This window comes from Cnephaeus nilssonii (assembly GCF_951640355.1).
Source record: "Cnephaeus nilssonii genome assembly, chromosome: 20".
NCBI classification, from domain to species: domain Eukaryota; kingdom Metazoa; phylum Chordata; class Mammalia; order Chiroptera; family Vespertilionidae; genus Cnephaeus; species Cnephaeus nilssonii.
In genome coordinates, this window is record NC_137091.1 from 49,317,411 (window position 1) to 49,332,892 (window position 15,482).

At 50.9% G+C, this 15,482-nt stretch overlaps 3 protein-coding genes across 3 annotated transcripts in view; 1 reads left to right on the forward strand and 2 right to left on the reverse strand.

Annotated features, from left to right (window-relative positions):
- The window catches only part of LOC307092435 (immunoglobulin superfamily member 1-like), a gene marked incomplete at its 3' end in the record, with an annotated part of 28,258 nt that extends 27,892 nt beyond the window's left edge, over positions 1-366 (reverse strand). Inside the window, exons 1-2 of the mRNA XM_079759733.1 lie at positions 242-366; positions 85-120 (exon numbers count right to left, since the gene is read on the reverse strand). Of these exons, the coding sequence (XP_079615859.1) occupies positions 85-120; positions 242-275 (70 nt within the window). The 5' untranslated portion in view covers positions 276-366. The remainder of the gene's footprint in view (positions 1-84; positions 121-241) is intronic.
- Positions 1-15,482, forward strand: part of LOC307116159 (leukocyte immunoglobulin-like receptor subfamily A member 6) — a gene marked incomplete at both ends in the record, with an annotated part of 125,991 nt that overhangs the window by 83,356 nt on the left and 27,153 nt on the right. The gene's annotated exons all lie outside the window — the stretch shown is intronic.
- Positions 3,698-13,954, reverse strand: LOC307092437 (leukocyte immunoglobulin-like receptor subfamily A member 5; the record flags this gene model as incomplete). Its single annotated transcript, XM_079759735.1, has 6 exons — positions 3,698-3,795; positions 3,943-3,993; positions 12,849-13,151; positions 13,297-13,572; positions 13,737-13,772; positions 13,921-13,954. The coding sequence occupies 6 exons, from the start codon at positions 13,952-13,954 to the stop codon at positions 3,698-3,700; spliced, it is 798 nt and encodes a 265-aa protein (XP_079615861.1).

The following is a 15,482-nucleotide window of genomic DNA, read 5'->3' on the forward strand; positions in this document are numbered from 1 at the left end:
TGCTATTATCCTTTCCCACCTGCCTGAGTGGGTGGCCCCTCATCACCAGGGAGGAATGGGACCCTGGAACCTGGGGAGACTCACCTGCCTGCACTCGGGTCCTGAGGCCCACACTCAGCCCTGGAAGAGAGTCCCTGTGAGAGATTTGCCCTGAACCCTGAGCAGCTCCCTCCTCCCCAGGAGCCTCCTTAGTCCTGGGTCCTGACAGACCAGGGCCCCCTTCCCCCTCCTCCCTTCTCACCAAGGCAGAGCAGGGCCCTGAGGGTGGGGGTCATGGCGTCTTCTCCCTGGGGCCTCAGCTGAGCAGATGGAGGAAGCCTCTGGGCCAGAAAGATGGACAGACAGACACACAGGTGGTGGTCACTTGGATGCTGTCCCTGCCTGTCTCGGGGTTTTTCACGCCAGCAGCCTAGAGGCGAGGGCACAGGCTGGCTCTCATTTTCATGGTGAAAGAGGAAATAGACCCGGAGCCTCCTGAGATGCCCCTTGCAGGTGAGGTGGCCCAGGGAATGTCCTTCCCTGTCAAAGCCTCCTCCGCAGGGTCTCGTTCATCCTCACCCCATCCATCAGCACCTCCCTGTGGTCCTCACCTTGGTCAGTGCCACCCGGGCCCTGGAGACACTACAGGAAGACCTGGGTCCCTGTGGCCTGCAGAGCTCAGATCAGCAGGGACACACTCACCTTCTCACTGTGCAGCTCAGGGGGATGTCCCTGTGACAATGAGCACAAAAGGGAAACACAGAACAAATAAAGGAAGGAAACAGGTCCCTTCTAAGACCCCAGAGTGAAGCTTTCTCTCAATCACACCCCCTCCATGGACTTCTCCTTTTTCTCACAACAACATCCACCCAGTTTCCTGGAAATAAGATATAACTCATTCCTGCCTCCACAGTGATCCTTGTTCTTTAAGCTGAGCTGTCCCCTCATCCTGTCCTCTGCTCTTCAGCTTTTGGGGTCAATGAGGGGTCTAGTGCTCTGATGTTGGGGACAGAGCTCATATTTAAATATTTCACTATCATTCGTGATCTTGAGCAGTACCAGCCGAACTCTGCACTTCGGGTTCCTGGTGTGAAGCATGTAGGCATGAAACCAAATTCTCAGAGTGTTGGGGGATCGGTGGTGTCTTGGATGTGGGCAGATGAACCCTTGATAATTCCCAGACCTGAGTAAGATGTGTGGGATGAGACATAAGAGGATCAATATGTATCATTTCACAGTCAAAATGAAGGGTGGGTGTGTCCACTCAAGAGCCCTCATCTGTTCCTAATGCTGAGAAAGAGATGCAGCCACCGTCAATGAAGAGGAAGTGAAAGTTTGCCAAACAGAGAGGGAACCTCACAAAATGAAAAGGATCAAAGCGAGTGGCTACCAGTGACCACAAGTGGTCATCTGTGGGGAGTTCTCCACCTCCGTGTGGACAGGAGAGGGACCCCAGGGTCGTCACAGGCAGGGAGGGGATCTGGAATAAGGTGATAGTTGGGTTGCCCCATTTCTCGTGCTTGAGGATGAGCATTGAGACATCTCTATGCACTGTCCCAGCCCAAGGTCAGCACTGATCCCTGTGTGAGTGTGTTTGTGTGTGTGTGTGTGTGTGTGTGTGTGTGTGTGTGTGTGTGTGTAACAGATTCAATCCAGCCTAGTCCTACAGGATCGTCTGTTCAGGTGTGAGTGTGAGGCTCACATTGGAGCCATCCCTGCTGGGCACATCACAGTCAAAAGCTGAGTTTGGGAGAGTGGATGCTGCACCTCTCCATCCCCTTCAGATTCCAACATCAGGAGAGCCCTGGGAGTAACTCTCTGTGGAGAATCAGGTGTGAGCATCTACAAGGAATAGACGTCAACAAGTACTCTAATTATGAAAAATAACGCTAAGAAAGGCTGCCTACCGAGTCTTTAATGCAGGTAATCATATATGAGACAACAGAACACTAGGAATATAAGAAACTCATTTTAATCAAAGATTATTGAAATGTCAGAAACAACAAAGGTGAAAATTGAATTATTGGAAGAACCCCAAGGCTTATATAATAAAAGTGTAGAGAATTTTGGAAAGGCATTACTTAAATGTCAGAGAGGTAAAAAGGAATAAAAATAAAAACATGATGTCCTTTAACACTCTCAAAATATTTTTTTTCACCCGGGAGAAGATACAGATGAAGATAAAATAACAGAATTGGAAGACAACATTGAGGAAATCATATATAATAAAAGGCTAATATGCAAAAAATTGTCCCCTCAACTGGGAGTTTGACCAGGGGGTGGGGCCATGCCAGCCACCTGCCCTCGACCCCTACCCCCAATCACCCCCAATCGGCCCACCTCCACCCCAATCAGGGGTGGGGATTGCCAGCCAACCTCCTGGCCCCCCTACCCCAGTCAATCCACCTGATCAGCCCCAATAGGGGAAGGCCAGCTGGACCCCACCTGTGCACGAATTCATGTACTTGGCCTCTAGTTTTGTAGAATGCAATACAGAGAGACTGGAATTGAACACTTTAGATGCATGGGAATAGAGAGTTCTGGTCAAGATGGTTGTGTAAGTAAGCATAGTAATTGGAACCTCCCACAACCACATCAAATTGCAACTAAACTACAGAACATCCATCATTCAGAACTGCCTGAAATCTAGCCCAACAGAAGTTTTATAACTGAGTACATACAGAAGCCACATAGGACTGATAGAGAGGTGGGGAGGAAAATGCGCTGGTCCCTTACCCATATCTGGTAATTAAAGACTGGGGTGGTGGGGAGACTTGGATGTGAAGGTACTCCCTCAGTTGTGAGGGGTCCCAGGCCAACATCAGACCACCTCCCAGGGTTACAGTGCTGGGAAGAGAAGTCCCCATAACTTTTGGTTGTAAAACCCTGCGATGATTGTGGTTGAGTGAGACAGAGGGTTTCTGGAGTCCCAGGAGTTCCTCTTAAAGGGCCTATGAAGACATTTACTTGGACTCTCTTGCCCAGAAGCTCTCCAGGACCTACGTTGCAACTTGAAAGGTACCAGGTACTTACAGGGAGGACTTAATTATCTTCAGGACTGAAGCTGAGGGGGCAGTTTCCTCACAGACAGAAGTGCTGGCAGATGTATGGGAATGGAAAGAGAAGGGCCATGTGTGTGGTTTCAGGAGGAATGAGGTGAGGATGACATTGGCTACAGACCTAGGGGCCAGTGGGCGGCTATTTTTCAGAGAAGCAGAGAGAACACGCAGTGTCAGGTGCATGAATATACATATGAACCGTGTGTCTTCATAATTTGTGTCAAGTGGAGGAAACAGATGAGAACTGACTTTATTGTACACCAGCTCTCCTTTACAAATAAAAAATGCCAACAGATATGGTAAAAGTACACTGAAGGAGTGAATTGTGAGTGAAGACTTTTATACTCACCCAAATTAGTATATTAAAGGGCAAAGGTGAAAGGGTAAGAGGGGAGAAATCCACAAGGATAAGGAGACAGTGGTTGGGAGGGAAAGGACCACAGTTCAATGGCAGAAGGTCCAGACCTTGTCCCTGCACTTGAGCGATGACTCCTCCATCTGCAAGGAGCTACAGACAGGTCCCTCAGCATATGTCTCACATTATTTTCCAGAACCTCTGGGCACATGAGATTCACTCCCAAGATTCCACCTCTCTGAACGGTGCATTGTTCCCTCTGTGTTCATACCCTGGCTGCAACATGGGTCCTTTGCTGGCTGTTTCAAGCCTCATAGAGCAGCACCCCAAGCGCCACCAGGACCAATCCAGCCATGCCCATCCGGATGGAATTCTCCAGGGTGTAGTCTTGGAGGTGAGAGCCTGGATATTGTGGGCAAAGAGGTCACAGGGGTCAAGGCAGGACAATGTCCACCGAGGGCCCTGGATGTGCACCCAGGGCACCCACCTCCCTTTGACAGGACATGACTGTCTGTGCTGAGCCCATAACAGAGAGTGTCTCCTACTCACCACTCGTGGGGTCTGAGTTGTTCTGTGAGGGGCTGATGGTGTCAGCTACTCCTGAGAACCAGAAAGAAGTGGGGCTGTGTGAGGCGTTGATGCCACTCAAGCCCAGGGTCCCCATCACTCTCCCCTTCTCATGACCTAACTGCTTCCAGTCCCTCCATGAACCCTTTCTCTGCTGGAGAAGGGTCCTGGCTGCTCTCATGGATTCTTTTCTGAATCTCTTTGGAGCACAGATTGTCTTTGTCTGGAGAATTCAGGACTGGGCAGACATATGGTTTCTCATTACACACAATAGTGTGTTGTTTTAATCCTTCTGCTCATTGTGGGATTCTGAGCCATGGAAGCTAACCCAACAGGGTATAAGAGATTATATTTATGCAACAGCTGGTGACCTAAGATCCATGGGCTGGCCTCAGATATAGAGACATGCATAGATATAGACCTTAAACAATTCTTGAGATAAGAGTAGGGACAATATTATAAATAAAATTGCTAAATGAATCTGAAGAAAAAAACGTGAAGCATCTATTCTAAGACATTTCATATTAATAAAATGTTATTTAACATAATAAAGTATAAGTTTAATGTAACCCCAATTACAATAAGAGTAGAATTACCTTTATAATTCCTGGATGTTTGCAACTTAAATTTATATGTGCAAGTAACTACTGCTTAAAAGTTGTCAAAGCAAAAGCAGTTAATAGATGTGTACAAAAATATCTTGGAAATTATGATGATAAGCAAAATAAGTTAGACGGAGAAAAAATTAATTATCTCACTTATATGTGAAATGTAATGAACAAAATAAAGTGATGGATAAAATAGAACCAGAATATTAGAAACATGGAACAGACTGATGAATATCAGAGGAAGGAAGGAGGGGGCTGAAAGAGATTAACCAAAGAACTTATATCCATACTAGTGGCCCAGTGCACAAAATTCATGCACATTAAAAAGGAATTAATTAGAGAAAATATTTTAATATTGCTATTTGCCCTTTCTCTATAATAGAAGTGTCAGAGATGAAAGAAAATTAGTAAAATGTATATGAAAATCTCCCTCCTGTCAGAGTCTGGGGCTTACTGGGGGACCCAGAGTCAAGTCCCCTCCCACCCACATGCACCTCAAAATGGCACAAAACCAAGACCCGGCCGATCCCAATGCCGTCAAGCCCCATAGGGTAGGGAGGACATGGCCTTGGGTCCCCAGTCAAGCCCCTCTGGGTGGGGGGCATGGCCTCAGGTTCCCCAGTCCTGGCGTGAGGGCGATAGGGTGCAAGGGCATGATAACCATTGGCATATTAGCTCTTTATTATATAGGATATGCCATGCGCATGGTCACAAACAACAGTGTGGTGAAAGCCTGTGTTGAGGCAGGAACTGGGTGGAGGGGGCCAATGAGGAGAAAAAGAAGGACATATATAATACTCTCAACAAGAAAGATTTAAAATGCAGAGAGCAGTTATGAGTTTCACACAGTCTGGGCAGGAACCCCCTAGTTCTTCACAAGCTTTGCCTGGTCCCCCTAAGTCTCAGGTGAGCACAGGGCCTTGCAGAGGGGTGCCCACAGGTGGGGACACTTCTCACTGCAGCAGAGTGTCCAGGGGAGACAGCACTGTCAACCACAGCAGGTTGTTTCAGGTCTAGGAGGTTTGGAGAGGAGGCGGCTCTGTTCAGATGGGCTCAGAGAGCCCATGAGGGGGCACGATATGGTCCTAACCAGGGTTGTGGGTGTGTCAGGGAGGGGAGGAGGTTCACTGGGATGAGTTTGGTTGGAGGAGGCATTGGCCTCACTGGGACTGGAGAGTGTAGCTCAGCCTGATCGTCAGCAGCATGGCCTGCCTAGTGGAGATCCTTGGATGTGGCTGGAGTCAGGGGCGAACCGTGGACAGGCTTTGTGCAGCTGATTGTTGGTAACAGGTACGTTTGGGGCCATGAGAATGAAACACCTGAGCCCACAGTAATGGGCTGGAGGAGGCCAGAAGGAGGCTGATGGGGTCACACCAATGAGCTGTCCTGGGCCTTCACCTGAGCTTGTCTATGAGGAAAACTGGGTCACATTAAGGAGAACCGGTAGCCAGAACGCTGGGATTGGTTCAGTGTGTGAGGAGGAGGAAGGGGAGGATGGAGGGATCCTCCTCTCTCCACCTTGGCTGCCTGCAGGAGCCAATAGGGCTATGCCAAGGTTGCTGGCCCCAAGAGGAACAGGGGGCCTGGGGAATGTTACAACACTGTCAGTCACCCACAGAGGCAACCAGCACCGCCCTCAGGGCCTGGGTGTGTGCTGCTGCTTCTCCTTATCACTTCCTCTCTCTGACTTCCTTGTTTCTGTAGGCAGAGCCCCTGCTCTCCATCCCTCTCCAACAAACCCTCAGAGTCCTTTCTGCCTCCTCACCGCCTCTTGTCCCCAAGACTGTCTAATGCTGTTTATTCCATCTCCATGCTTTGGGTAGAAGAACATGTTGGAGACAATTCCCAGGTTGTAATCTAAGACCTGGGGACACGGTTATTGAGCCAGTCTCTTCTTCTCTCCCTCTTTGCCTGTTGGGCAAAATTGTGAAACCTCACTTCTAGGGGTTGTTATAAGGATCAGCAGTGCCTGAGACATGAAGGGCCTCAATCTTGTGTCATTTTCTTTCTTTTCTAAAATATTTTTTATTGATTTCAGAGAAGAAGGGAGAGGGAGAGAAAGAGATAGAAACATCAATGATGAGAGAGAATCATGGATCAGCTGCCTCCAGCAAGCCCCACACTATGGATGGAGCCCACAACCCAGGCATGTACCTTGACCGAGAATAGAACCATGATCTCCTGGTTCACAGGTCAACACTCAACCACTGAGTCACACTGGCCAGAAATCTGGTGTCATTTTCTGACCTGATGAAGGCACATGTATGAGAGACGTGTGCTGGGAAGGGCTGTGTGGAAGTCCCATGTGTATCCCTCAAGCCTACAAGGCAAATCGGAAGCTGTAGTACATCCTTGGTTGAATGGCTGATGAGAGCAGACAAAAGGAAGCAGGGATGGTGGGCCTCATCCTGGATCCTAGACTCAGCCCAAGTCAGGAGTGAAGGTGGAAACTTCATCAGCGGGTTGGTCTCTAAGGCACTTAGGGCACCTCTGACCTGTTGGGAGTCCTGCTTCCATAAAACTCCACGGACACCAGTGGGGCAACCTCCAAGGTATAAGGGAGCTACAGGGAACCATGTGTGTTTCATTGCATTTATTTTTATTGAAGCAACAGTCACATAACATACAATTGAGCCTTTAAAATATGAAAAGCACTAGAAATCAGTAAATACACAATCTCTCAATGACAACGTCTATCTAGTTTCAAGAAGTTTTTATAACCAACCCCCCAAAAAAACACCAAACAGTCCATCTGCCATCTGTCCTCCTGGTCAACCCCAGACAAATCAACCTGACTTCGGTTTCTATGGGTTTTCTTCTCCTGGACATTTCACATAAATGGAATCACACAACCCCTGATCTCATGTGTCCGCTTTCTGTCACTGAGCTGCATTATTATGATGTTCGCCCACAATGTACCAGGCACCTGTCCTTTGTTCTTTATCGTTTAAAAAAATCCCAGGGTTGTGAAGATCCCTCATTTTGTTGGGATGGATGTGGCCCAGCATGAAAGGGTGTATAGATGTGAATCCAAACCAGCCATGTGAGACAGACCCTCATGTCACAGTGTGAGAACAGAACTGCAGTGGAGGAGAGTGCGCGAGGACAAGAAGAGAGGGAGAGCACCCAGGTGGATGGAGGGGGCATTCTTTACAGGGACCCCGCACCCAGACCTCACCTACCACTTCTACCTCCCTGGACATTCTCAGCAGACAGTTTCCCCAACTGTGGTCCATATTTTCTTCCAGCACCTTCTGGGGTCATCAGATGGGCTCCAAGGCTCCCCCACTCTGAACGGTGCATTGTTCCCTCTGTGTTCTCATCCTGGCCACATCGAGGGTCCTTATGGGGTTGTTTTGAGCCTCAAATAGCAGCAATCCGAGCATCACCAGGATCAAGCCAGCCACACCCATCCGGATAAGGTTCTCCACTGTGTAGTCTTGGGGATGGAAAAAGAAGAATTGTGGGTAAAGAAGTCTCAGAGGTCTGTGTGGGCTCAAATCTCCAAAATTTTAATGTTCAACCTGCAATCCCACCTCCCCTCGTCATCAGCGTCCCTGTGATGTCTGCACTCAGCACCTGCTCTGAGTCACTTGATAAAAGTTAGCTGTGCCCAAGAACTGAGGGTGAGGGAAGAAATGGTCTCAATTCAGAAACAACACGAGCTGTGTGTTCTGTGTTCAGTCTGAGGATCAAGACCCCATGAGCTTATTCCCCTAGAGCTGAGAGATCCCACGTGTTCCACAGCTGGGGACCCAGGGTCCATGGAGGAGGGGTTGCTGTCAGGGCCTCCTGAATCTCAGGAGCATGAAGGGGTGAAAGTCTGAGCTGGTCCCCTTCACCCCACCCTGCCCAGGCCCCTCCTCTCATGGGTCTGCTATTTTCATCCTCACCTGAAGTTGTTCATCTAGCGATTGTTTAATTTACTCATTTATTGTACAATAATGAATACCTACAGTGGTAGATATATTTATCAGATGAAAAATATGGGTATGTGGATGCTAATCATGTGATTATTTTATTTCAAAAAACAACAAAGTTTATAACCAAGGAAGTCTTCAGTTCTGGTTCAAACTTTACAGAACAGAGAAAATCCCCCTAATTGCAATATTGAGTGAGCACCAATTGTAGGAAATCATGGTCATCTGTTACACCATTTTGATATAAATACCAAGGATATAAACATAAATTATGGACCTCTCCTCATCACAAAGATCCATGCGATGATTCTAAAATCCCAACTCCCACAATTCAGAAAATGCACGTGGACGATGAACATTATTCTGTTGGGTTAATAGCCAAGTGGTGGCTACCAAGAAGCCTTTGTAATGTGTCTCCTGTCGTTATAAGTCACAGAGAAAAGGTAATTCTGGCAGATCTGTATCTGTCAGAAAAAGAGCATTCCTACGAAACCCTATGAAACAAAACGGATTGGAACAAAGAGGCCAATAGTGCCTTTGACATAAAATGTAGAATTCTTCACGGGTTTGCCTTGACCTAACTTTGGGTGTGAATTGAGCTGTTTTCCGGAGGGGAAACTCTGGCACATTTAACCCCGTCATTTCATCCTATGGGATGTGAAGTGAGAAAACTAGGTATGCCATCGGGAATAAAGTGGTATTTCCTGGGCTGGTGGCTATTCTAATTTTCCCAGCATGTTGGAGGGATCAACTGAAAAGCAGTCCACAGGGAGAGAGTCTTTGGGAGGCTAACAGGTCATGATATAAGTGTGTCCAAACAAGAGCTCGCCTATGTGCACTTACTACCATTTAGAAAACCTACAGGAATCACACTGCTTACTCACAAATTACCACGTTAGGTGTGCAATTCTCTAAGTGGGCTGTGCATTCACTCAATTTTACAAAAAGCTGCCACATGCTTCTGAAGTTCATTCATAAACTTCATTTGAAAATGTGCATGATAAGAAGACTTTATATAAACAAGAACTTGTTCTCCATAACAAATGTCTGAATTAAATCTACTCCCAATGGCACTAGGAATAGAATGCTTATATTTCTATCTGGACTCCGTATAATGTAAGCTAAATTGTGAGCTCATAGACTGAAGTATTGCCTGAAGGTTCTCTAAAAAGAGCCATAATAGACCCGTGTGCACAGAAACCCTGAGCAGAGGTGAATGCACAGAGCCTGGGCAGGAGGCCCCAGGTCCCCATGAGGCCTGCAGGGTCCCTCCTTATTCTCAGGTGAGGACTGAGGGCCTGGAGGCCTCCAGGCGAGCACAGGGGGCCGTGCAGTGTGGTGCCCACAGGCAGGATGCTTCTGTCCATAAGGGGGTGTCCAGTGGGGGCTGGGACTACAGGGATCAAGATTCTGAGATGAAGACATCGGGAGGTGAATGGGGGGGGCGGGGTCTGTGTTCTCTGCTCAGTCTAATCACATTCCTGCTCATTTCACACACATCTCACTTGCACTCCCTACCCTTCATCTCTGCTGAGGTTCAGAAATGGGGTTCAGGAGTGGGAGGTCCTGTCTTGTCTCTACTCTCTCATGGGCTGGACCCTGCTCTGTGGAACCTCCTCCCCCTCCTTGTTTATTACTGTCACAGACACTCATAGGGACAGGGCCCTGAGCCGACTGAACACAGAAAGGATGGGGCCAGGGCTGCTCTCCTTAGACCACCAGCTCCAGGGGGTCACTGGGCTGAACAGCAGGTAGGGGGAGGAGCTGTTGGAGCCATAGCACCTGTAGGTCCCCCGGTGGCCTGAGCTCACAGGACTGAGGGTGAAGTTGGCCTGAGAGGGTGCAGACATGTCCTGCAGTCGAAGGTGTTGGGGAGGGTCCAGTGACCCCTCCCTGTGCAGGTGGAAGGTGTCCAACCAGATCTCAGACCCACACTGCATGGTCACGGTCATTTCAGGGCACTGAAGGTCCCAGTTGTGCTAAGAGGGAGGGTTTCCTGTACATTCCTGGGGAGAGGAAGGTTGTGGTGTGTAGAGAGCCACCCCTCCCGTCACGCCCTTGACCCTGAGCTGAGGGACCTTGTCCTTCACCAGAGACTCTGTCTGTGACGCCTCCCAGCTCCTCTCAGTCCCCATGGGGGGGAGGCGGGTATCTCCTTTTATATCCTTTCTCACACTCTCCTCCTTCAGCAGATGGAAAGGGCCAGAGGTGACCCGTGAGCTACAGGAGAGGGACACATTCCCTCCTGAGGCCACCACAGGGCTTGGCTGGGCTGAGAGGGAGGGTGCACCATCCACTCCTGAGGGAGAATAAAGGGTCTGTGTTAAAGGGACAGTCACCCTCATGCCCCAGGTGTGTTCTGTGAGGGGTGGGGTCCCCTGAGGCCACAATTTATTCCCTCTGCCTGAGACCTGGAGCCCACAGTGGGGAGGGTACCTGGTGTCTCCCTTACCTGTCACCACCAGGAGCAGGGGGTCACTCCGCTCTGAGAGTATGCCACCAGTGGTGTGATATGCACACTGGTACAGCCCTGCATGGGATTGGGTCGTGGCTTCAATGAGGAAACCAGCCTTGTTGCTGGAGTTCTGTGGGATCCTCATTTCCAAGGGCTCAGAGCCCCTCTCTTTATACAGAAGGTAGGCACTAGCCTGCAAAGACCCCTGACACCAGATGGTCACAGGGCTCCCCTTGGTGACGATGGGGCCTGGGTCAGCCCAGATGGAGGGTTTGGGGACGTCTCCTGGAAAGGAATCAGATATGATAGTACCTGGGGAGCCCTCATCCCCTCATGATGTCATGAATGAGCCAGTGATGCCATTTACTGAGCACCTACTGTGTGTGAGGTAAATGCTGGGGTCTGTCACTCCTCTCCTCTCATCTCACAGCAGTCATACACCAGGGACTGCTGACCCCACCACCCACTTCACTGAGACTCAGAGAGGTTAACTACGTGCCCCAGGTCACCCAGTCTGGATGGGGCAGGGCTGGGACGGGAACCCAGACTGTGGGTTCCCTGTGCTGTCCTCACGCTGCCCCCCAGGGGAACACCAGCTTCGTGCTCTGGGCTCCTCCTCTGCAGGGCCTATCCAGGTCTCATCTGGAGCTGAGGGTCCTTCTTCATTACCCGCCACCAGCAAAGCAGCGACAGGGAGGGGCCTGGTGAGCGGTGCACTCTGAATCTCTTCTGGATCCATCCCCACCCACGGGGCCCTGACGCCTCCTTGGGAAGGTCGGGCTTGGCTGGAGGCTCTGCTTCCTGAGCTCTGTGAGGCCCTTCTGTCACCTCATCTCCCAGCAGCCTGTGAGCAGGATGGGACCAGGGATGAGCAGACAGGAACCCGACACTCAGAGGAGAGAGGGGTCCGCCCAGCCCCACAGCAGGAGCAGCAGAGCCAGGAGCTGAGCCAGGGCTGATCCACCCTGTTCCCTCCTCTGAGCTGAGCCTGAGCTGAGGGGGAGGACTGGGGGCCCGGACCCTTGTCCTGCTGTCCCATCCTGTACAGTGTCACCGTCACTGAGACAGAGGGGACAGGCTCCATAACATCACATCCTGAGGCTTCCCTTTGAGGCCCCTCTCCCAGGAGGTCAGGGCCAGCACCGACAGGAAGTCTAAGCTCTGGACAATGATTCTCTCCTTTTACTCCTGGAGACACTGAGGCCCAGACAGGGGAAGGGGGTGTCCAAGTCAGCGAATCCAAAGGAGCCTAAACCCTTTAAAGCCCCAAAGTTCAGAACCTGTCCCCATGGAGGAATCCACCACCTCCCCACAGAGACCCTCACTTATCCCTCTGTGGGCCCGACTCAGGCCTCCTGGGATGAGGATGGGGTAGGAAGGGTGGGGATGTCACCTCCCCACATGAGCCCAGCTCCCCTCCCCAGCCGGCGCCCACCTCCCTATGCCAAGACCACCCCACCCATCACTGCCTCAGACCCTGGGACTCCCAGCACCCCCGGGACACAAGCCCGTCCTTGAGGATATGGCTCCCTATGCACAGAGCTCCCCGGGACTCACCAGCTGTGGACGTGGGCCCTGTGGGTGGGGGGCTGGGGCCTCCCGAGGGTCCTGGAAATGAGGATGGAAAGGGGTGAGGCTGGGGCTCACTCTGGAGTCTCCAAATCACTCGGTCGCTTCTCCTCCATCTGCTCTGTGACTCCCGAAGACACTCCCCCTGCCCACTTAACAACTTCCCACCCAGTTAATGGGAAGGATTCAGCAAAAGTGAGAGCATCTCTGAGGGCAGATCTCCTCTGCTGGGTGACCAACACTCAGACCCCTCACTCTCACCCAAGCTCAGATGTCTCCTGGGGCGGGACCCTCAGCTGCCTGTGCTCAGAGAGGATGGGATCAGGGGCCCCTCACCTGAGACCGTTAGATCCAGGGGGTCACTAGGGTGAGACCACTCCTGGGGATACTTCCCAAAATTGCCATAGCATCTGAACGTCCATCTGTGACCGGGGGTCACGGGCCCCACAGGGAACAGGGCCTCGGACTGCCCACTGGGCTGTCGCTTTGAGTCCAGGGTCCAGGAGAGCCTGTGATCTCCTTCCTTTGTCAGAAGGAACCTGTCAAATCCCTCCCATGAGCCACACTGGAGGGTCACGTTCCCGCCTGAGGTTACGACAGGGCTGGGCAGGGCTGAGAGGCTGGGTTTCCTGTAGACTCCTAGGAGAGGAGGAGGCAGCGTGTTAAATGGGCTCACACCTCCCTCATGTCCCCCAGGGCTGGGCTGTGAGAGGGAGACACCCTGAGAGCAGACCCCCTTCCTGAGGGCAGAGCCTGAGGCTGGGACCCCTGAGTGTCCTCTCACCTGTCACCACCAGCTGCAGGGGGTCACTGTGCCCTGACCAGCCCGTGGGGCTGAGGTAGTTACAGGTATATCTCTCTGCATAATTTCCTCTAATGAGGAACTTGGCCCTGTCTCCAGGCTCCAGCGATTTCTGTCTGTCCAAGTACCAAGGATTGCCATTTGCATACAGCCGGTATTCCTGAGCCTTCGGGGTCCCCTGACACCAGATGGTCACGGGGCTCTCATAAGGGATCACAGGCCCTGGCTCAGCCCAGATGGTGGGTTTGGGGAGGGTTCCTGGAAGGAAACCAGAGGCTGTATTACAAAGACTTTCCCACCCTCTTCCCCCAGCTCAGCCCAAGACCCTCTCATTTTATCACCTCATCCCAGCCCCTCTGTGCTCCCTCCTGAGCCCCAGGGATGAAGGAAGAGGAGCGACATGGAGCCTGGGGAGGACTCACCTGCCTGCACTCGGGTCCTCTGGTCCAGACTCAGCCCTGGAAGAGAGTCCCTGTCAGATATTTGCACCCGGACCTCTGAGCTGATTCCCTTCCCATCAGGCACCGTCCACTGGAGCTGCCTGATCCTGGGAAGTAAGACGGGCAGCCGCCTTTCTTACTCCCCCTCCCTGTGTCCACAACTGACCGAGGCAGAGAAGAGCAGAGAGGATGGACGTCATGGCGTCTGCTCTGAGGGCTCCTGTCTGCAGATGGAGGACTCCTGGGCCTGAAGGACAGACACGCACAGGATGTGGTGGGTCATGAGCTACTGACGCCTTCTGGGTTTTCACAACTGGAGACCCACAGCCAGGGGAGGGCCCCGCCCTGGGCCTGGCTCTGCATCTCCCCAGAATGAGGGCTCACAGGGAGCCCAGGTTTCAGGATGCAGGTCAGCAGTGTCTGAGGTCTCACCTGATCCTCAGGTCTCATGTGTCTGCTGGTCTGACTCCTGCTCAGAGAGGGCGGGACCCAGGATCTGATCCTGACTCGGCCCCTGAATGTCTGGCTCTGAACAGCCCAATGGGACACCTTACCACGGCTACCGAGAGAGCTCATTTGTGAAAGATTCTGCTGAGCAGTTTCCCAGTGGCCTCAGCATTTCCTCCACTTTCCCTGGCTCAAGGGTCCTGGTAGGTTCCCATCCCTGACAACCCTTCATGTTTCCTGCTTTTTTAATTTTCATTATTCAGTGTAGGTATTGATACACCCTGTGGTTTGATGCACATTTATTTCTTCAATAATTTATAAAGCTCAGAACTTTTTTTAAAAAAAACAACTTTTTTTTTAAATCCTCTCGTCAGGATATTTTTCTTCCATTGATTTTTAAAGAGAGTGAAAGGGAGAGAGACAGAGAGGAAAGAAGAAGAGAGGAGAGAGAAAGAAACATCAATGTCTGAGAGACATCAATTGGTTGCATCTCACATGAGGGTTGAGGAGCAAACGTGCAACCAAGGCACATGCCCTTGACCGGGAAGCAAACCTGTGACCCTTCGGTGGTCAAGCTGATGCTCTAACTACAGTGAACATCAGCCAAGGCCAGCTCATCACCTTTACATAATGTCACTGCACATTGGCATGTCAGTGTCAGTTGCTTGATAAAGGTGTTTGCTTGCTTTTCTGTTGCTCTCTGCTGCCACATTACAGATCTGCAATATTTCTTAAGTGATCTGAGTGCCAGTCCGTGGTCTCATTTTGGCATCACAATTATCCTCTTCCCTGTCTCTCTGGAGTCTATGGGGAACAGAAGTTCTTCATGTTAGTGATTCCACTGTGTCCATTTCCCCCTATGTTCATGTTCTTGTGTCCACTTGAAGAAAATTTCTCTCTCTTGATTTTTCTTGTTTTGTTCTGTTGACCATCTGGCATAAATTATTGCAAATGCTGTGAAGCAGGTAAGATGTTCACGGATTGGCCCAGCGCCATGCGATGGAAAGACCATGACCTCCCCGCTGCACAGCAAGGGTCTATCACGACCCAGGTGACTCCACACAAGGGGTCTGACCTGGAGTCTTTCTTCTGCTCCTTTGGATGAGGCGTCTCCGCTTTTCAATTTCTCAAACCGCCACCATCTCCATCTGCATTGAATGGCTGGTTTCGTTTCCTCCATCTCTCAGTCGAGAAGAATTCTCACCATCTTTGTGGGGCATGCATTGGTATTGCTGAGAAGTCAAGAGAGGAAATGGCCGGCTCAAGTGTCCTCCAAATTCA